We start from the raw sequence: 23,417 nt of genomic DNA, 5'->3' as shown, positions 1-23,417 counted from the left end.
TTGGTGTGGTAGAAAGGAAAAAGAACTACACTGGCCAAGAAACAGACAAAAGTGTACCTTTAGATTTGTAGCACAGCCATGCTCCACAATATAAATATCTGCTCCATCTACTGCTAAACGAGTCATAGTATATTTCAAATCATCTGAAGTTGGACAAGGCCCAGGAATACAACTCAACTAAAAAGAAAAATAATTGAACATTTAATTCCTCACCATCAATTCACCATTTTGATACTTAACGTCTGCTGATTTAAATACAAATTTGGTTACATGCGTGTTTTTTTAAAAAGCCAATTTAATCTCATTTTTTATGATGAAAAATGAAATTATCAGTAAATGAAGTCTTCCTGATTAGAAACTAATCATAAGTGAGGATGTACCATTTTCATTCAAAAGGGGAAAGAAGCAAGTCTAAATTGATAGAATATATAACTTGTTACTAAAACTCACAAAGAATAGTCAAAGTAAACTGGTAAGTAAAGAGTGTCACAGGATTATTAGGAACTATACAGGAGTTTAAAGTTGTAAGATTTTCTTATGAGTACTCTATAATACACAAACACACACACTTGTTTTTACAAATATAGCAACTATAAATTTTATCATGATAGCTAAGGACAATCCATACAAATTTAATATTGTTTTATTCCAGAAACAGATTTGGTTATGGTTAGGTTGGAAGAAAACACACTTCACCTACTTCGATGAACTTCTTGGGGAAATGGCAGCCCTGAGTATAAATTATTGGCTCAATAGCATGCAATTGTTCATTAGTGGCGCAGCCAGGACTAGACACAGGTGTCTTGCATTATACTCAGTGTTCTATAATAATAGGCATACCATGGAGATATTGCGGGTTCCATTCCAGACCACCCGCAATAAACCAAATATCACAATAAAGCAAGTCAAAAGAATTTTTTCTGGCTAAAATCCAAAACACAAGAAACAAGAAGTGTTGGTGAGGATGTGGAAAAAAAGGAACCCTTGTGTACTGTTGATGGGAATGCAAACTGGTGGGGCCATTGTGGAAGACAGTAAGGAGGTTGCTGAAAAAAAATTAGAAATAGAACTACCCTATGATCCAGTAATTGGACTACTGGGTATTTGCCCAAAGAATATGAAAACGCTAATTCAAAAGAATATATATACTTCTATGTTTACTGCAGCATTATTTACAATAGCCAAATTATGAAAGCAGCCCAAGTGTCCCTTGATAGGTGAATGGATAAAGATGTAGTGTGTGTGTGTGTGTGTGTGTGTGTATACACACATACACATATATACACAATGGAATATTACTCAGCCATAAAAAAGAACGAAATCTTGCCATCTCTGACAACATTCATGGATCTAGAGACTATGATGCTATGCAAAATAAGCCAAAGAAAGACAAATACCATATATCTCACTCATATGTGGAATTTAAGAAACAAATGAACAAAGGGAAAAAAGAGAGACAAATCAAAAAATAGATCTTTAATTATAGAGAGCAGATGGTTACTATAGGGAAGTGGGCTGGGGGATGGGTGAAATAGGTGAAAGGGATTAAGAGTACACTTGATAAGCACAGAGTAATACATGGAATTTTTGAATCATTACATTGTACACCTGAAATTAACATAATACTATATGTCAACTACACTGGAATTAAAATAAAAATTAAATAAAAAATAAAGAAATACTGTTAAAGATGAAAAAATGAATTTTTTAGTTTCTCAGTGCATATAAAAGTTATGTTTACACTTTATACTATAAGTGTGCAACAGCATATGTCTAGGAAAAATGTATATGCCTTTATTGCTAAAAAATGCTAACCATCATCTGAGCTTTCAGCAAGTCATAATCACTATTCATAGATCATTATAACAAATTATAATAATGACCAAGTTTGAAATATTGCAAGAATTACCAAATGTGACATAGAGACCTAAAGTAAGCAAATGCTGTTGGAAAAATGGTGCTGATAGATTTGTTTGATGCAGCGTTGCCACAACCTCCAACTTGTTAAAAAACAAACAAAAAACCCCACAGTATCTGAAAAGTACAATAAGACAAGGTATGTCTGTGTATTTCCCCCACACACAAGAGACCTAAAAAACCCTGATCTAAAATGACAGAGGCACCTCAATGATTGAACTTCATGAATGGCTGACTGCAAAGGGACACAAAGTAATTTTCTAAGGTGATAAAAGTGTTCAATTTTTAAAAATTTTAATACAACATAAACTTTGAATCTTTAAAAAAAAAAAAAAAAAAGGAAGGAGGAGACACCTACAAGTGTGTGTGAATTATCCATAAGGAACTAATTGGTTGACATATAACTAAGGATTCCCTAGACCCTGGCGATATGTTTATAACAAGAAAGAAAGAATTTTATCACTAATTATAGCGGTTTCCTTTATTGTCAGTAAATAAGCAGAGATTTTGGACATAAAATTAAAAGTAGGATGAATTGTTTCCAATTCACACTAATGTAATAGCAAATAAACATAGTATGTACAAAAGAAAAAAAAAGGAAAAACACATATAGGGAAGAAATTAGAAAGAAAAACTAAACAATTAACAATGGTTATCTCTGTTATAGAATTAGGATAAAAAATTTTTTTTAAACTGCCATGTTTTCTTGGCAAATGCCAACTTTACTAACCACATTATAAAAGAACAGGTATGTTCCAGGGAGGTCTAAAAACAATGTCATGTAAGGAATTTAACCTTCCTCTTGCTTCAGTTTCTATATCTTCTACATAAATATATAGCCATATCCGAAAGAATGTTAGTAACACAAGAAAACATGAGAGTTAACAGTAAATATGTAAGCGGTAAGATATAATCTTTATAATATCTCCATTTATTTGTGAATCTGTGTTTTAATAATTACCTCATATGTTAGATACTTGCAACTAAAATAATAACTGGCTAAAAATCTGCAAAATAATTTTATTAATTGAGAAAACTGAACTATAATGTTTACTTCATGGCTATGTGTATTTGATTTAAAGCTGATATCTCAATCTTTCATTTTTAAAAAATCCATAAATGTTTATAATACTGCTAACATATCTGTTAACATACCTTGGATTCACAGAACCGACGGTCAAATCCATGCTGACATATTATTACTGATTTAGGTCTTTCCAGTTCATACTCCCGACATACCACATGAAAAACAAATGTCTGTCCCCACTCCAAGAGACAAGCTAGCTACAAATAAGCAATGACAGGTTGAGAACAGTGTTAGCATTCTAAACACGTGTTCAGAGTTCAAAAGCTTATCAAGAATATTAATACAGTTTGAAAGAACCCAAATGCTATCTTATACCTGATGCTACATAATCCACTTGTTAGCCAGAATCATGATTTTTCTACCTTGACATCATTTATAACCTTACATTATTTTTCATTTGTGAATGACAAAATGCATGACAACTGAAAAATTCAACTTCAGCAACTTAGAAAGTAAGTACTTTCCTTCAAGGTTATATCTTCCTTCTTATATAACTAACTGGAATCCTCTCCACAGAAAAGCACCTAAAATTCTCTACCTAATAATAAACAAAGCTTGGATGTGAAATTACTCTCTAATTATCATAGTGAGCTACAATTTTGGAAAATCAGATATTTTAAGATTATAGCACTTTTGTTTACGTAAACAGAAACTTAAGTATATATCAATTCTTCATCAAATCGTCAGTTTACAAAAAACCTTCACTTTATAATTGATTAGAGTTGTCAACAATAAACACTGAAATATGGGTATACATGATATTATTCCCTTAAAAAAGTACAAATTTAGAGCCCCACGTCAGGCTCTTCCGCTGGGAGCCTGCTTCTTTCTCTCCCACTCCTCCTGCTTGTGTTCCCTCTCACTGGCTGTCTCTCTCTCTGTCAAATGAATAAATAAAATCTTAAAAAAAAAAAAGTACAAATTTAAACTATCAGAAAACAAGAATTTCATTTTAAAACATACAAAGAATGGAATAAACATTAAAAGCACCTATGGATTCCTGAAACACTCACTAGAAACAGTGATGCCAAGATTCTAGTGCAAAAGAAAGAGAAATGTTTCATCTTCCAGTAAGGGCAACTTATAAACACATGAGATTCTAGCAATTGTTAATGGAATCGTGTCCAGTTTTGCATAATCAGCATGGCTTTATTCTATGTTTATTAAGGAACAAACTTTTTTTTAGATATTTCAGTCTTTACTTGTACGTTAGAGAAAAGAGATGGTAGATAAGAAGGAGAGGACAGTCATCAGGCCAGTGAGCACTGAATATTTCTTTCCATCCATTTTTTTACATTCTGTTATATATTTTACTTTTACATAAAATATCCCTTTTCAATTCCATTTTCTTATTTCTAGAATCTTAATTTTTGCTGCCTTCTAAAAATTTCTTGAAGATATGCAAGGTATATAGTCTTTACCCACCTTCTTGTTGCTATTTCCTACCTATAAATATTTCATACACATTCTGTAATTTTTATTAAAATTGAGTATGTTCATTTCACAGATTTAAGACCACATTCCAGTCTTTTTAAATGCCAAGATAAGTATGTATATTATCATAAGTATATGGATCAACAGGTGAAATGTTACAGTAATAGGGCTATTCGGCTAAGTTTCAATGGTCCATTTCTAGAACTAAATGATCCTTATGACCTCTGAGTCTTCTAAAGATTAAAGGGGACAAGAAGAAGAGGGGGATTTTATCCAGAAGGATCACAACTCACACTCTAGACCAGGTTTACTTACCAGCAAATTTGTTTTTATTTTTTTTAATCCACATCATTAACAGCAGATAGAAATGATGTTATCTTGCTTTGAGACATGACAAAAACCAAGTTACCTAATCCTGAACACCATAAACGATATTTTCAAATCCTACTTAAGAAATACACAAGAAAGCAAAATTCTTAAAAAATTATTCCATATACTGGGGAAAAAAAGAATTTTTCAACAGCGGAGAGACAACTAATATAATTTTAATAATGTGTAACTTTTCCAGACCGGTTCTCATACTGAGTTTTTCCCAAAGTCTCGATCTTGAAAGTGTTATGCAGAACTATAAAACATTATACCCTTCAATTTTATGTGACTCAGAAAAATGAAACTTGTTTCTGACTCATCTATTGCTCAGAAAATTCTGAATAGCAAGAATGACTCCCATCCAAAAGCAAAGAGTTGTCTGGCCATCAGAATGCCATTAGTGAAGATGCAATTAACATTCAAACAGGCATACAACTTACTTGGCAAAGTGGGTGAACAAAGGAAAAAGAAAGTAAGTCAGAGAATCATACCTGTGGTGCTGTGACCTTAGCTGTAAGACTTCCAGCTTGCACATCAATTAACCATGCATATTCTAAGGAATCACTTCCCAAAGGAAGACCCTCTGCTGAGAACATAGCATGTGCTCTCAGCTGGAGACCTGACAAATTGATGTGACCCTCCCTGAGTACTTCATCCACAGGGGGCCGCTGCTAAAAACAATAAAAAGAAGACTGTTAGAAGTACAAGAAAATCAGCATTATTGTTTCTAGTTTTCTTCAGAGACTAACAGTAAAAACATGCTATCTGGAAAATAAGACTCAAGGATCCATAAGATCCTAACACAACCTTGTACCATAAAGAGTTTCAGTTAAGCTTCTTTAGTGACAATATCTGCAAGAGTACAACTGCAAAGCAAGATAGCAAAGTCCTAGAAAGAATGAGAACTGTCTGATACAAATGAATGGCTCAATGAATAAAAAGAAATTAGTACTCTGACTCACAGGGAATGTAAGAGACTAATCTTTGGTGGGAAGGCAGGAATAATGAAATTAAAATACTAAAAAGAAAAAAATAAAATAACAGGGAAGAACAAAGACCATTGTGACCATAAAATGAAGAACTAGGGAAGAAAGCCAGCTTTCATACAGATTTTGAGAACTACATAAATATAAAAAGGATAGATCTATCTTACATTAATTATATACTTAACTACTAAAAAGCAACAAATCTTACAGCAATTACACACTTACTACTAAAAAGCAGCAAATATTTCAAAGAGAAAAGTTCTGGGACTTACTCACAAAGCTATGTCCTAAAATAGGGTATTCCATGGAACACTAGTTTCACAGAATAGTGTTAGTAATATAGAAGAATCATATTTGGCAATGCCCTACCCATTAGTCACCAATTTCTGAGGCCCTGCATTAAGACTAATGCTATCAGGAATAAGCAGCTAAATCCTGGAGAACTCACCTGTACCAAAGGTTTCAAATTTGCCAGATTCACCAGAGGAATCACTATGGCAGCTACATTCTTACAACAACACATATTTCTTAAATAATAAGACTTAAAAGTAGAATGACTCTGATACATGGGCTCCAAAATGTACCTTGTGTTAATCGGGCATGAAAACAACACTAATCTCAGGGTACATCTCCATCAGCGCTATTGGGTGACCAGGCGCATTGTCAATGAGCAGTCATATTTTGAAAGGACTCTCTTTTTCTGAGCAGTAGGTCTCAAAAATGAGCTTAAAATATTCAGTAAACAATGTTGTAAAGAGATAGACTGTCATCCAGGCTTTGTTGCTCCACTGATAGCACAGGCAGAGCAGATTTAGCATAACTCTTAGGGACCCTCGAATTTTCAAGCATTAGTTTCAACTTAAAGTCACCAGCTGTGTTAGTCTGTAAGTAGAACGTCAGCCTGTCCTTTGAAGTTTTGAAACCAGGCACTGATTTCTCCTCTCTAGCTATGAAAGTCCTAGATGGCATCTTCAACTAGAAGGCTATTTCATCTACTCGCAAATCTGTTGTTTAGTACAGCCACCTTCATGAATTAACTTGGCTAGATCTCCTAGATAACTTGCTGCTTTATCTTGCACTTTGGTGTTATGGAGACGGCTTCCTTCTTTAAACTATGAACCCACTTCTGCTAGCTTCAAACTTTTCTTCTGCAGCTTCCTCATCTCTCTCAGCCTTCACAGAATTGAAGAGAGTGAGGGCCTTGCTCTGGATTAGGCTTTGGCTTAAGGGAATGCTGTGGCTGATTTGATCTTCAATCCAGACCACTGAAACTTTCTCTGTATTAGCAATAGGCTGCTTTGCTTCTAGCTTTGCTTTCTTCACTGGTGTATTTATTGGAGTAGCACTTCTGATTTCCTTGAAGAACTTTTCCTTTGCATTCACAACTGGGCTAACTGGTGCAAGAGGCCTAGTTTTCAGCTTAGCTTGGGTTTTGACATGACTTCCTCACTAAGCTTAATCATTTCTACCTTCTGATTTAAAGTGAGAGACATGCAATTCTGCTTTCCACTTGAACACTTACAGGCCATTGCAGGGTCATTAGCCAGCCTAATTTTAACACTTTTTTTTTGTTTTAGAGAATAGGGAAGCCCAAGAAAAGGGAAAGAACAGGGGAACAGCCGGTTGGTGAAAGAGAACACATGCAACATTTATCACTTCAGTTTGCCATCTTATATGGGCATAGTTTGTGGCACCCCAAAACAATTACAATAGTAACATTAAAGATCAGTGAACACAAATCACCTTAACAAATATAATAATGAAAAAGTTTAAAATACTGTGAGAATTATCAAAATGTGACAGAGACATGAAGTGTGCAAATGCTGCTGGAAAAATGGCTTTGATAAACTTGCTTGATGCAGAGCTGCCACAAACGTTCAATTTGTAAAAAATGCAATGTTTGCAAAGTGCAATAAAGCAACATGCAATAAAATGAGGTACGCCTACTATTTCAAAAGTCTGATAAAGGAAACACATTCTGTGGCAAAAATAAGCACATACTAGGTGTTAAGTTTCAGCTACTGAGGTCAGCCGTGTCGAATATATACACATATGAAAAAATTAAATTCTATGTAGAAAAATATGGTCAATTATGCAGAAGAGTTGTAAAGGGGGTAGGCTATTTTATATAAAATGATCAGTTACTACACAGAATCCATAGTAAGTTATCATCTGTTGTGATTTTGGGGTATCAGATTCATCCTCCCATTTATAATTTTACTTTGCCTTATATTAAAATCTATTTATTCTTCTAAAGCTCACAACTTGACTAAAAGTAGAGAAGAGCCCTAAAGTAGTGTTAAATGAAAAGTGAAGCCATTTGGCATTAAAAAATAATAACAACAAAGTGATAATCTACCCAAGAATGTAAATTATTCCCATTTGCTGAATATCATTGGTTCCCTTCCAAAAGAGCCCTGGGGATATCTTAAGGGGATTAATAAAGTGTCTTGTAAGTTGGTTAGGTAAAAAGAATAATCCATGTGGATATGTATGTTTTGCAGATTTATAGTACTGGTTAATATGAATATTGAGGTTATAATTTTCAACAGAATCCACCAAAACTGTATACATTTTCCTTCCATAATTATATGAAAAAGTTATTAAGTATTTCTTTCCATTTCTAAAAATAATAGATATAGAATATAATTATATGGTACCACATAAATAGGGAACAGAAAAAAAGAAAAAGAAAACTGAGATCCTTGAAAAACTCACGTGTATATACAAAACTTCTTAATATGGTTAAATTAAAAGCCTCTAATTTAAAGAGCTATATATTCCACGCACAGAAGCTAACACACTGTTTCAGCCCCAGAAACAATAATAATACATCTCTAAGTCTCTACCATAACTCATTTTCACATTACCTGATAGTTATCACTGACAAACACATTTAGCGGTGACAGGACAAGTTGCAGCATGGTTTCCCGAAATCCTTTTTTCATTTCAAAACACAGTCTTTCCAAGAATGCTGTAGGGCACTCAGGGCCATCAGTGGTTCCATGCTAAAGTCAAACAAAATACCATATTAAGATATAGAAAAAATAAGACCAAGGAAGTACAGGAAAATAAAAATTACATTTATATAATTAAGAGATTTTGATTCTTAAAAAGGAGAAACAGTGCTTACTGATAAAATTAACTATTCTGTACCCCAGTAAGAACATTAGATTCACTAAGCACCAGAGGCGACTCCTCTGCTGTGCAACCCTAGGTGCATGGTATGCAGCCAGTAGGCAGGACAATGCTCTAGGGTCTCACCCTCCCTATCTGGCCTCACTCCAATGACCCTGAGTTCTCTGGGTAATATAATCTCATTCCAAGTCAGCCCAGTCCATTGGTCAACCTTAGACTTGAACTAGGATTCTGTGCTGGATCTGAACCCCTGAAAACAAATCAACGTGCAGGGCCAAGCTGAATCTTGATTTTGTAGTAGGTTCACCATAAGGCCCCCAAATGGTCTAGAGTTGGATAAAGGATAAGAAAATGTAAATCCTACGGTATCCGGCAGGCAAACTATAAACCCAGCAACTCAACGTTGTGACAAAATATTCTATAGTTACACAGAACAGCAAGAAGGAACTAAAGTGAAAGAAGAAAAGCAGAAAATTATAATGATCAAGTAATCACATTATGAAGAAAATAATAAACTAGCTTTGTAAAGGTAAAAGGATAAATTTTAAAGTTTTCAAATCTGGTTTTTTTTTATTAGTGTGTGCATGTGTGTACACACACCTACAGTTTTCTAAGTTGGGTAAATTTCATAATATACTCCAGACTATTTTGATACATAAACACTTACAACAGGAAGACGCCCATGAACTTTGTACAAATTAACAAGTACAGTAATGTCCCAAGGACGTAAGGTAAGCGGATGAATTGACTTGGCTGAACTTTCATTTTCCTTTTTGTCATTTTCCATTCCAACAGCAGTCCACCCAGAGCTGGATGATGTTGACAGTGACAGAACAGGACTTGAAATAATCTCTTCAAAATCCATATACATGTCATCTTCCCCAAAGTAGTTTTCCTATAAATATTAAGAACAAACTTCTACCAAAGAGATATGTAACAACTCTTCAACTTAGAGCCTGAATTTTGTAAACCAAGCATCTCCCTAAACTATTTTATTTAGTTAAAAGAATATGGTCTGCTTCCTTGAAATGAAAAACAACAACAAAAAAAAGATACATATGCTTAAGACAGACTTACTTGGCTACTTAGCAAATAAACATTCTGTAGCAAAAAAAAAAAAAAAAAAACATAAAAAATTATGTAAGTTTATTGTAAAGCTTCATGACAACACCACCTCCAATTATAGCAAAAACTGCAATTTAGGTCCTAGAAGAAAACTTTGAAAATCTGTGATGTTCAACAGTTTTCAATCTTTCTCAGAGTTCTCGAGCAATAATACCCGGAGACATCCTTTAAGGGAAGATCAATTCACTGAAAATCAATTTGACTAAATCCAATTAGCTAACTACTACAATTCATATATTCTGGGTGAAATATTTATCAATATTTAACAACTTAAATAAGAATCTTCAAATTTAGTCACTCATGATAAAAAATGTGTTATCAACAGTTACCAAAACATCCTTTCATATAATTCACCCTGGTTTCTTATGCAAAGTATTTTAACTATTAATATTCTGGTTCCTTTTGTATCAGAATTTAAATCTATTATTATTTTTTTCTTTTTTTAAGGTTTTTATTTAAATTCCAGTTAGTTAACATACAGTGTATTATTAGTTTCACGAGTAGGATTTAGTGATTCATCACTTACATACAACACCCAGTGCTCATCACAAGCTCCCTCCTTAATCCCCATCACCTATTTCACCCATCCCCCACCCCCTCTCCTCCCGTTACCATCAGTTTGTTCTCAATAGTTAAGAGTTCTCAATAGTTAAGAGTCTGTCTCTTTTTTTTCCCCTATGCTCATTTGTTTCTTAAATTCCACATATGAGTGAAATCATATGGTATTTGTCTTTCTCTGACTTACTTTAAATGAAATTCTTTTTTCTTCCCATTATTCTGAATTTAAATTTTATCTATTTGATCTGTCAACAGTAATCAAAAGTTGTTCAAATATTCCTGTTAACACGGTCAACAGTATTTGTTCAATATTAGAAATCAAGTCAGTATTTTGATAAATTCTGCATTTTACTTATTGACACATTTATTTTCTGGCTAGAATTCTAGTCAATTAATCAGGCGATTTAAATATCTTTTCAGAGGAAAGGATGTTGAAGAGTTTACAGTCATTTGGTTAATTAGTGGTGGGACTAATAATAAAATCCCAAATCTATGGACTCACAAAACTGATGCTTTTTCCTCATTCTCTATTATTATCTGGCTCTAATAATACAGGTCTTACTTAGAACCTGCTTGACATCTTTTTTTTTTTTTTTTTAAGATTTTATTTATTTATTTGACAGAGAGAGATAGCGAGAGAGGGAACACATGCAGGGGGAGTGGGAGTAGGAGAAGCAGGCTTCCTGCTGAGCAGGGAGCCCAATGCAGGGCTCGATGTGGGGCTCGATCCCAGGATCCTGGGATCATGACCAGAGCCAAAGGCAGACGCTTAATGACTGAGCCACCCAGGCGCCTCCCCCACCCCACTTGACATCTTGTTAACTGCCTTTATTATTTAACTCTGAAGCATGGACAAATTGAAGCACAAATACAAACATAAATAAACATTAGTTTTTATCCTAAATTCTAACTAAATTTCTAAAACTTAAAAATATCTAATTGATTTCAATCAATATTAAAGATCTAGAAGTATTCAAAGCAGCAGTCCTCAGATCATTTGAGAAACCTTTTCAAACTACACATGCCATTCCATTCCTGGAGACAGTTCAATAGGTTTGCAAGGTGCATGCATTTCAGAGACAGAAGAAAAGTAAAATACTTCCTTCAGTGATTTTATCTACAAATGGCCTCCAGACCCAATCGCTTCTACTCCATCCTTCCTCCATACAACTGATCAATGAAATCAGTGTACAATGTTCACGTTTATTAGCTTTTGACATACTAAGAGTTACCAACAAATCAGTAAGTTATACTCATTTTAGCCAATTTTTAATAATCCTATACTATAAATCTCTCATTTTTAAAAAATTCCTTAGAAGTCTCTTACAGTCTCTGGCAATTTTTAACCTTAAAAACAGAAGAGATTCGTGTAGATTATTAAAAATCAAAAGAAAAATATTCTCTTGGGCCTAATGTTCAATTTTTATTTATTTTTTATTTCGCATTTATTTATTTATTTATTTATTTTAAAGATTTTATTTATTTATTTGACAGAGAGAGAGACAGCCAGCGAGAGAGGGAACACAAGCAGGGGAGTGGGAGAGGAAGAAGCAGGCTCCCGGCGCTCCTGTGGAGCAGGGAGCCTGATGCAGGGCTGGATTCCAGGACCCTGGGATCACACCCTGAGCCGAAGGCAGCCTCTTAACTACTGAGCCACTCAGGCGCCCCTAATGTCCAGTTTTTAAAAAAACAATCTCCATTTAATTATCTGAAACAGAAATAACTCATAGCAAATTCTTTAGGGAATACTGAATCCCCAACATAGAAGAGAACATTTGCTAATTTTTATTAAATGTGTCAATGACTGTTTGTAAAGAGTTATAAAACTCTAGGAGTCTTTTATGAGTTATCATACTAGTACATATTGAATATTATCAACAAAATGTACTTTTTTTTTTTTTAAACAGTATGAATGATTTTATTTTTTTTATTTTATTTTATTTTTTTTTTTTAAAGATTTTATTTATTTATTTAACAGAGAGACAGCCAGCGAGAGAGGGAACACAGCAGGGGGAGTGGGAGAGGAAGAAGCAGGCTCACAGCGGAGGAGCCCGATGTGGGACTCGATCCCGGTACGCCGGGATCACGCCCTGAGCCGAAGGCAGACGCTTTAACGACTGCGCTACCCAGGCGCCCCAACAAAATGTACTTTTAAAATTATAACTCCCTTAAAACATTAGCCTCACGTTAAATGTTTGATGTTGAGTGTGTGATTTAAGTTTTGTGTGTGTTTGTTTTAGTTTTGTTTTGTTCTTTTAGTACGTGAACTCCACCTGTAAAGATTAATTTCTTAAGGATTCACTAAAAAACATTACCAAAAGGTTGGCCAAAATATAAGGTAAATAGTAATATATTATGGCAAACTTCTATGGTATTTTAAGATTAATAAATGTACACAAATATTTACAAATACAAATAAAAGTTCCATTTCCATGTTATGGTAGATAGTATGCGAAACTGAACTATCTCTAAAACAAATTCCAAACAACACTAGAAAAAAGCAGTAACTTACATAACTGAAAAAAATGTGTTCTTTTGTCAAGTTTGCAGCATGAATTTAAAAAATGACAAAACAAGCTGTATTTTCAATCTACTTAAGAGCCCTATGAAATTTTATTTTCCTAGAGATATTTTATTATGAGTGTCAAGTAATTACTTCAAGTAACAGGACACTACCATTTTTTTCCCCAGCCTACTTATGCAATAATGCTCATTTGTCAAAAAAGAAGAAAAAGAACTATCACTATAGTTAAAAGACAGCTAATAAATTCAGAGAAGGGGGGCGGGAAACAACCTAGAGGTAGTCTGTTTCCAATATTAAATTTTTTTTAATGGAAACTTGATAGCCAAGCTTCTGTTCAAGACTATTAAAACTGTTTTTTTTCTAATAAAGAAAACATATATGCCATATATACTCAGCCTTAATCCACAGTTTCTACTGACTACTACTGACATGCTATCACTATGTAGATTCAGATTTCCCTTCTTCCATTAAGAAAAAATATAATAAGACAATTCAGAAGATGTAAACATTTCCATAAACTATTCTCACAAATTTTAATGCATGTTAGTATAGATTCCTCTCAGAGTTCCTGGTAATAATAATGGTAACCCTAGTTTCTTTTGTGGATTTTGGAAATCAGTTTTTCATAAACAAACAAATATGATTCTTTTTTTTTTTTTTTTTTTCCTAGCCTATCCTTCAGAATTTCTTGGTATTTCTGGTAACTCAGGAAAATACAATCTTGATTACATGAATTTTCACATTCTCTTTGTTTTCTTTTATATAGACATACATATATTCTAACACTAAGTAGAACATAAGTTATACATTAAAACAAATGAAAAAAATTGAAAGAAATATTTAAGATAGAATACATCTCCATGTTAGCATGACACTAAGCTTTCTGGTAGGCAGAAAGAAAAAAAGAAGAAAAGGGAAAAAGACTTAAAGAGTTACTTATATTCCTAATAAAAGGAAGCATAGCGTTCATTGGCCTAGAAAAAATATTTGTTTGTCATGTTTTAGATACATATTTTTAAAAATATTTCAAAACTTCAAAAAATTTAAATTTAGTAGATACTTCATACAAGTTCTATGTTAATTTGATGAATGCAAATACTAATACAAACTTTAGTACAACACTACTAAACAGTTGTTATAAAATCTTAATGCATGGAAGAGACTGCATCAAAACAAACTATCAAGAGAGGTTACATTTATGGAGAATTTGTAAATAAATCTTTAAAAGAAGGCATTTACTCCTTTCTCTTTATTCTTCTTTGTTATAGTCCTCTTAATTTTGATGAAAATGTATTATTACGGAATTTTTAAAAGAAAAAATTGAGGTATATGAGTATACATCCAGTAATGCAAAAAAACAGTGACAATACCTCTTTAATAGTATTCAAAGCTGGTATTATAGCAATCTAACCATCCTCATTTGCTAACTAAATCATTACTCACATTTAAATTAAAATACAGTTCATCCTCTTCAGGGAAATTATAACTTGAAAATTGCATTTTAAATCCTTTATAGTTATTCATAAGCAATCCCAAGAAAATAAGATACTGGGAGAAATAGTTGAAGAATACTTTAGGTCAAACAATGGTCACATGAAAGAAAGAAAAAAAAGTGTGTGTGTGTGTGTGTGTGTGTGTGTGTGTGTATTTGTGTGTGTATTTCTCCCCTTCGAATATCTGAAGAATCACTCCTTCAGGAATCTCTCCTAAAAGCAAACCAAAACTTTAGATTTCCACAGATATTAAATACATTGTCCCTTGTGTCTTTTATCTTAAATTATGTCATCTGATGCCTTATGGTAGTTTATAGTAAATAAAAGACGGTAAATCAAATATAAAAAATTTTTAAATATAAAAACCTATTCAGCTAGCACTTCTTCCAGAGAACCTTTATTAATAAACCTTGACTGTCTTTCCCTAATCAACCCTGATCATCCTAGACCCTTTCCACAATTAATTACTCCTGTCACTGTACATTATGGGATTGCCTATTACCTAAGCATTCAATATCCAAACCTCCACAGTTGTGAAAGTACACAAGGAAGAAAACAAGTAAACACTGACAAAATCAGACTCACACAAAAACCTATCCCACAAGTACTGCTCATGATTGCTAATGTTTGGACAATTTGTCTCCCTTTGTTTATCAGATGTAGTAAAGCATCCAATAGTATGATGAAAATCTAAAGCAAAGTGAATTAGCAAAATCCTGAAAAAAATGCAAAATTTCATGAAGTTGCTAAAAATGATATTGGATAACCACTCAAATCACAGGGAAAGCTATCAGGGATAAGTGAGGATCTGGAAGGGTTAGAGCGGTTACCTATAAAAAAGAGTAAATAAGAGTTATTGATGACTTGCTGGTGACTTTTTTACAGTATGACTTGAATTATCAAAAGAATAAAAGTGATGTGTAGAAAACTTACAAAGTGCTCACATATTTTTCTTAAAATAGCCTCTCTTCTTGATCATGCTTGATCAACCTTCAAGAGCTGTCATTCTATGCATTCATATAATGTCAATGGAAAAATTAGACTAAAATGAATCAACACCCGATTTGGTCTTTATTCAAAGAAGGCATACTTCTTTAGAACCTAAAGTTATCATACTCTGAAATAAACTTATTTTCATATATTTGCTTCAGGTTTTAACATAGTGCTCCAAACAAATCTTTGCTTATTATTTAGCATGAAATAAAGTTTTCCGATTTTACTGAATTCACTTGAAGTCGACTCTTCCTGGTTTTACTTTATTATTCTCAGATGACAAGGTTCTCTTGTACTTCTTTTGCTGTGTTATATTACAATGTGTTGGGGCACCTGGGTGGCTCAGTTGGTTAAGCGTCTGCCTTCAGCTTAGGTCATGATCACAGAGCCCTGGGATCCAGACCTACATCAGGCTCCCTGCCCAGTGGGGAGTCTGCTTCTCTGCCCCTCTACCCCCTCCCTTCTTGTACTCTCTCTAATAAATAAATAAAATCTTTAAAAAAAAAAACCCAATGTGTTAAAATTTGTCCCTATATATGTCTATCCCATTATATTCTCTAGCTTATTTCCTTGAGAACAGATGCCATATCATCTCTACGCCCAGCAATTAGCACAATTCCTATAATATATTAAATGCTACAAATACGAAACAAAAACTCAACTGAGAAGTACACCATTTTTAATAAATAAGTTTGTAATTGAGTCTAGCACCAGAAGTCTAGTCAACATATATATCTTCAACAACTTTAAACCACCGAACTATCTCAAATGGTCTCAATTTCAATTAGATATTAACTATTTTGCCTATGCTTAAAAATGTGTAAGATCTTTTAAAAATCATACCTTTATACATAAGAAGGCATTTAATAGTGGTCCATAGAGAGTTATTTGAGAATCTGGGGAAAGTTCCATTTCTACATGAAGTTTATCAGGTGGAAGTTCTGAGGGATCAATAGGTGGGCGTGAAGAAGTAGAAGGAGAAGAAACAACTCTGTCTGATGTTTTCTGGGATGGCCTTAATACAGATAGCATTGTTTCTTCCATTTCTGATACTGAAAGAAATTAAGGAAAAAAATGTATGGCGGTAATTTCTCAGAAGTTCTTTCAGGAACCATTCACTAAGAAATTCTATTTTGTAATTTTTCATGAAAGCAACGCTCTCTGATACAGTATAGTACATGATGAAAACAGACCTACAAGTCTAATATTTAAGAATGCCAAATAAAACAGACTTCATTGAATAGATGTAGAGATACATAAACCAGATGGTATAGAATCAAGGAAAATTTCCTATTATCATTCTCAAGTCCCTGCAATATAAATTCAGGCTTTATCTATAATTGGGCATTAAAGTACATAAACAGCTATTCAAATACAGTGTACATTATCAGTGTAAAGTCACAATTAGGCTTTATCTGTAATTGGGCATTAAAGCACAAAGTTGTTTTCACATAAACAGCTATTCAAATACAGTGTACATTCAAATACAGTGTACTCCAAACATAAGAACAATTATGAAAACTATTCTTTTAACACTTAACTTACTAGAAAAATACAAAGAAAATATCACTTGACTCTAATTTCATTTTGGACCCTGGTAATAAGGTACATAAGCATCAGGGAAACTGATATGATAGTCTGAAAATGCATTAAAAAAACTAACATTTCATGAAACCAAGTGCTTTGAATATATATATATATATATATATACACACACATATATATATGTGTATATATATATATTCATACACCTTATTTGATATTCTAGCTCTTCCATTTCTAGCTTGGCAGAACTTGAAAAAATTATTTACTTTCTCTGTACATATTTGTTCAAATCTACAATAACAACATTTATCTCACAGAGTTGTTGTAAGGATTAAATGAGATAATGTAAACCAGTAAACAGCTTGGTCTAGTATTTGATACACAGTAAATGCTCAATGAAAGTTGGTTATAATTATGCCAAAAATCCTTAAAAGATTTTTAAATGTATATAATTATGTCAAATGAATAGATACATTTCCAAATTTAAAAATTTTTTTCTTATACTTTTAATGGTTATCAATCATAAAACCAGATGTTTTGAAGTACAAATTATATAAAAACACCTACATGATTGTTTTAGCTGCTCATCTGCTTTTTGTGGATAAATTGGATGCCATGTATAATCGATTGTAAGCATGACACTTGGGACAGTCCAGCATTCAACCCAACCGGCTCTTTGAAGAACAAAAAATAAAATTCTGGTCAGTTACTTAATTCATTGAATTGTATACAAACACCAGTTACAAATAATCTACTTTTATTCTTTGAAAGAATCAGAATCTTCTCCACATATAAACACAAAATACTTAAATCACTAATTTTATATACTCACTTTTCCTGAGTAACATTCCGCCATTTTGGTTTAACTGTTTTCTGACCACTTTGACACTCAGCAGGAATACCGGTATCATGAGTCATTTTATTTGGGTGACAATTCTTTACCAGCATAAATAATGAATATTTACTAGGGTGGCAATCTGGTAGAAATAAATGAAGATCAACATCTTCTCCCTAAAAAATAATTTATAATAACCCAAAAAAATAAAACAGGTACATAAATATGTTTGGTTTCTATTTACAGCCAAACCTATGTATAATAATCTTGAGAATAAATTAAAAAAAAATTCAAAAGGCAGATTTTATAATGAACAGTAAGTTAAATAACTGGAATAAGAGTTTATATTGTCTAAAACTAAATTCTAATTAGAAAGTTAAGAAAAAAATTAAGGAAATAAAAAGCATAGTTTATATGTAAGTCAGTAAAAAAAAAAATAAAAATCATCTCACTGAGGAATGCCTGGGTGGCTCAGTTGATTAAGCATCTGCCTTCAGCTCAGGTCATGATTTCAGGGATGTGAGATCAAGCCCTGTGTTGGGCTCTCTGCTCAGCACAGAGTCTGCTTGAGTTTCTCTCTCCTTCTGCTCCTCCTCCTTTTCCTCTGCTCATGCTCTCTCTCTCAAATAAATAAAATCTTTAAATAAATAAATAAAAATCACCTCACTGATAAGTTCAGGTGGAATATGTTCTGCATTTTATTAATTTTTTTTAAACATTTATTTGAGAGACAGAGAAAGAGAGGGAAAGAGCACGGGGGGGAGGAGCAGAGGGAGAAGGAGACTCCGTGCTGAGCATGGAGCCCAATGCGGGGCTGGATCTCATGACCCTGAGATTACAACCTGAGCCTAAAACAACAGTCAAACACTAAACCGACTACACCACCCAGTTTCCCCTACTAATTTTTAAAATATGATTGTCTCTTGATTCTAGCAAGTCTTGGATTATCAACTGGCTTTTAAGAATTCTGAACTGATACATTTTCATTTGGCTTTACTTTTTTCCTTACAGGTCGGTGCCCTAATCTTGTTCATCATGAAGCCTAATTTTTGTTTTTTTTAGATTTTATTATCACAGAATTTTATTTTGTTTCAAGTTTTTATTTAAATTCCAGTTAGTTAACATACAGTATAATATTAGTTTCAGGAGTACAATTCAGTGATTCATCACTTCCATGTAACACCCAGTGCTTTTACAAGTGCCCTTAACTTTAATACCCATCACCCATTTAGCCTATCCCCCTGTCTACCTTCTTTCCAGCAGCCCTCAGTTCTCTATAGTTGAGTCTATTTTATGGTTTGCATCTCACTTTTTTCTGCAATGTTCATCTGTTTTCTTAAATTCCACATATGAGTGAAATCATACGGTATTTGTCTTTCTCTCACTTATTTCACTTAGCATAATACACTCTAGTTCTATCCACTTCGTGGTAAATGGCAAGATTTCATTCTTTTTGATGGCTGAGTAATATTCCATTGTGTATATATAGCACAACCTCTTTACCCATTTATTAGTCAATGCACATTTGGGCTTTTTATAATTTGGTGATTGTTGATAATACTACAAACATTGGGGTGCCGTGATTCCTGATTTCTGAACAGGCAGCATAGCAGAGGGGTTAAGAGAATGATGCCTAACCTATAACACTTGGGTTCAAATTCCAATTCAGCCACTCACAGTCACATGATAAAGTTACATAAATTCAGCTTCTCAGTTTCCTATTTCATAAACGCAGATAACAACTACCTCAAGCAAATTGTTCTGAGAATGAATGAGCTAATACACATAAAGCACTTAGAATAGTGTATAGCACATGGTAAAGAGAACATGTTTAATAGGTATTAGCAGCTCTACTGTTGCTATTTTTTACCACCATAACCTCCATCAATACTACAACTACTTCTGATTGTCCATACCCTAAAATGAGGTATTTCACAAAATTGTGAACTCATTAGAGCAGCCCTTCAGAGAAAAGGAAGAGAGGTATTTGTGGCTATCCCTTGAATTCATGTTTACAATTAGTAACGAAATAAAGGAAAGTATAAAATCTAGTACATAAACTGTAAACATTAGAGCTAGAAGGGGTTTTCAAAAAAACATGTAGGTTAGCCAAAAAAGGTTAAAAATGAGCTGGTTAGGAAAATAATCAACTCAGGGAATTCTCTTTTTATTGCCCAACTCCTCAGGAGAAGTTGAGGAACTTAGGGGAATGCCAGAACATTACTGTTAACTACAAAAAAGAAGCTACAGCATGTCTGTGACACTGAAGACCATGAACAATGGTGGAGAGCGAACATACTCAGGATAGCAATGGGGTAGGCAGGGAAAAGTAAAGATAAGCTTTGGGAAATCAAACGTACTAATAAACCTGTGGAATAAAGAATGCAAGCAATTATACATACTCTTAAAGAGAACTTGGTGTTACACGTAGCTGGAACAAAGTCCGTAAAAGGCAAAGAGAAATCAATGTTTAGTGTTTCCCCACAGGCTGCCAGATACACTACAAGAAGAGGAAAAAGAGAAAATTTATTTTCAACTTCAGTAAAACTTTAAATAAAAATTGCCTTATACCTAAGAAAATGAAAAATAATATGCTTAGTCCAATAAAAGCTCTGAAGTAGTTCTCTGAGAGTATTATAAGACAATGGAAAAAAGATCAATTCTAGTATCTATTAAAATTACAAAATCAACATCCATATCCATTTTTGTTATACCTTAATGAACAAAAAACTTAATTTTTAAGAAGTTCTTACCATTTTCCTGTTGTTTAGTGGAACAGTCAATCCAATTGTGTTGATTAGCAGCCCAAATCATTTCAAATTGATGAAACATGATTTTAAAATTCCATGTGTATGGCACAAATGAAAAAATGTCTGGAGCACTATCACTAGACCAGTCTTGAATTAAATCTAAAATTACAGGAGTGGGAGACAGCAAAAATTAATTGAAATTCAGAAAACAAAATACAAATATTCTAACACCAGTCAAAAATCAATTTTTCTTTTGCAACTAAAAAGAACTTTTATACTGAAATATTAAAAGAAGATTAAGATATAGGTAAGTGATTTAATAGCAAACCAATGTTTACCCACTAATCACAGTTCCAAATAAGAGAAATTTTATGCATTTTATATACTTATTATTTTTTATTTTTTATACCTATTATTTTTTAAAGAAACTTTAGAAGATGAAAGAGCAAAAAAATATCACCTGATAATCCACTACTCGAATATCCAGCATTGTGGATATGTTTCCTTCTAGTTTTCTTTTCTATATAGATTTTTATACTATTCTAGATGTACATATTTTATATATTGCTTTTTCTCATTGAACTCAAAATTTTTCCATGTTATTTCATACACATTAACAAAAATTTTAATGAGAGTTCATTAAAGAGATTTGCCAGGATTTACTTAACTATTTCGTAATCTTGGATATTTAGACTCTTTCCAAATTTTTGTGCTATATATAATTTTATGTATATTTTCATGCAAGATATTTTACATATTCAGGATTACTTTGTCAGTATAGATTCCAGAAGTAAAATGGCTAGGTCAAAGTTTATAAATTTTTTCAAAGCTATTATAAATTACAGAATTGCTTTCTGAGAATACTGAAACCATTTATACTCCTTCCAGAAATATATGCTAGACTATCTATTTCACTGTACCCTCTCCTGCGTTATACTTCTTTCTACCTTTCCCTCCCCCAGTCCCTCCCCCTTTCTCTTTGTCTCTGGGGGTGGTGGGAGAATGTAGCTTGGTAATTAATTGATCATTGAAAACTGTTATCTCACTTTAGCTGAATTTCCTAATTACAAGTAGGGATGAACATTTTTTCATGTTGTTTTACTCATTAAACAAATACCTACAGAGTGTCTATTGTATGCCAGACTCTGTTCTAGACTCTGGGAATATAATGGTGAACACAAATTTGGCCCTGTTAGTATTTACAGTCATTAATCTCTAACTTCTGATTTGTTGTACTGCTGATTTGTATGGTTTTAAGTGCTGCTTTTTAAAACTATCCATTTACTTAGTCTGCTTACCCTCTGGTACCTTTTTTTTTTTTTTGAATCTCGATAGGCAAAAACTCTTTATTAAACTATTAGCACTAACCTAAAACAGTGGTTTTACTTTTTCTTCAGGCATTCACATCGCTTACTTGCCTATACTCCCAGCAATCATATCTTTCAGTGCATGGTCTCCTCCTAAAGGTGTCAAGCTCATCTCTGTATACTCATAGTATATAACACAGTGCTATGCATGTAAAATTAGAACTTTGTATATATGAGAGAGAGAATTGACTAGAAGCAGTACTATAGCACACTTTGACAGCAGACAGTCCTGGGATTAAATTCTGGCTTTACCATTTTACTAGCAATGCAATCTTAAACAAATAATGTAAATGCTATCAGTTTTCTCTCTTACAAAATGAGGACAACTTCACAGACTTATGATAAGAACTGAAATTATATGGGTCAAGTTTTAGCACAGTAACTACCACAGGGTAAGCACTCTCCGTATGGAAGCATTTATTATTAAAGATATTCTGAAGAAAATAATAGGTAAAAATAATTTAATATTTAAAGTAGTTTCTTTGGATTTTAAATGAGGTCTTTATTTTTTTTTTTTAAAGATTTTATTTATTTATTCGACAGAGATAGAGACAGCCAGCGAGAGAGGGAACACAAGCAGGGGGAGTGGGAGAGGAAGAAGCAGGCTCATAGCGGAGGAGCCTGATGTGGGGCTCGATCCCAGAACGCCGGGATCACGCCCTGAGCCGAAGGCAGACGCCCAACCGCTGTGCCACCCAGGCGCCCCTAAATGAGGTCTTTAAACTGAAAGATATGATATGTAATGAAATCAGAAGTCAAATTTCTCTTACATAATATCATATGAACTCATTTAAAATTTAGCTGCAATGAACAAAAGCTTGTGCACATTAAAAAATCCCTCTCTTAAAATGGCAAAATAATACATTTAATATCAAATGTCAATAATTTAAATTAATATTAATAAGATGCAGAGTTTCATATCAATCAATTGAATAGGGTAATTAACCTGTTCTATGAATAAAGGAAGACTCCACTTGACAATTTTACTTGAAATTACTTCCATTTCACTAAACAAGCAATCACAGTGGTTCATCTTACTGTATAGTATCTATGCTTACTTCTAAACTTTTACTTCCACATCCCATCCTACCTAACGTGACTCCATGCCAACTTTCTAACTTTATTGTTTGGCACAATGGCTAGTGATCAGATCCCAAAAGTCATCTCTGGAATTAACCATTTCTACAGTATAAACTTATCATTCGTCAATCTAATTTTCTCACTTTTCTTCTTCATCAACATTTTTAGTTCTGTACTTTTACTCAAACTATTCATCCTATCTAAAATAAGTACACT

General features: G+C 33.2%; 1 protein-coding gene across 17 annotated transcripts in view; it reads right to left on the bottom strand.

Annotated features, from left to right (window-relative positions):
* BLTP1 (bridge-like lipid transfer protein family member 1) overlaps positions 1-23,417 on the bottom strand; it is a 195,615-nt gene that overhangs the window by 115,497 nt on the left and 56,701 nt on the right. For 16 of the 17 annotated variants that reach the window (XM_057310047.1, XM_044384298.3, XM_044384302.3 and 13 more), the window contains 10 exons: positions 20,758-20,913; positions 20,407-20,504; positions 18,002-18,180; positions 17,737-17,843; positions 16,468-16,676; positions 9,599-9,826; positions 8,664-8,801; positions 5,299-5,478; positions 3,073-3,201; positions 58-177 (listed from right to left, as the gene is read on the bottom strand). In XM_057310047.1, coding sequence (XP_057166030.1) covers positions 58-177; positions 3,073-3,201; positions 5,299-5,478; positions 8,664-8,801; positions 9,599-9,826; positions 16,468-16,676; positions 17,737-17,843; positions 18,002-18,180; positions 20,407-20,504; positions 20,758-20,913 — 1,544 coding nt within the window. The remainder of the gene's footprint in view (positions 1-57; positions 178-3,072; positions 3,202-5,298; positions 5,479-8,663; positions 8,802-9,598; positions 9,827-16,467; positions 16,677-17,736; positions 17,844-18,001; positions 18,181-20,406; positions 20,505-20,757; positions 20,914-23,417) is intronic. The other variant, XM_044384299.2, reaches the window with a different exon arrangement.

The sequence above is a fragment of the Ursus arctos genome, unplaced genomic scaffold (assembly GCF_023065955.2).
Source record: "Ursus arctos isolate Adak ecotype North America unplaced genomic scaffold, UrsArc2.0 scaffold_11, whole genome shotgun sequence".
NCBI classification, from domain to species: domain Eukaryota; kingdom Metazoa; phylum Chordata; class Mammalia; order Carnivora; family Ursidae; genus Ursus; species Ursus arctos.
The sequence above is the reverse complement of the archived record's forward strand: the minus strand, read 5'-3'. Positions and strand labels throughout refer to the sequence as shown.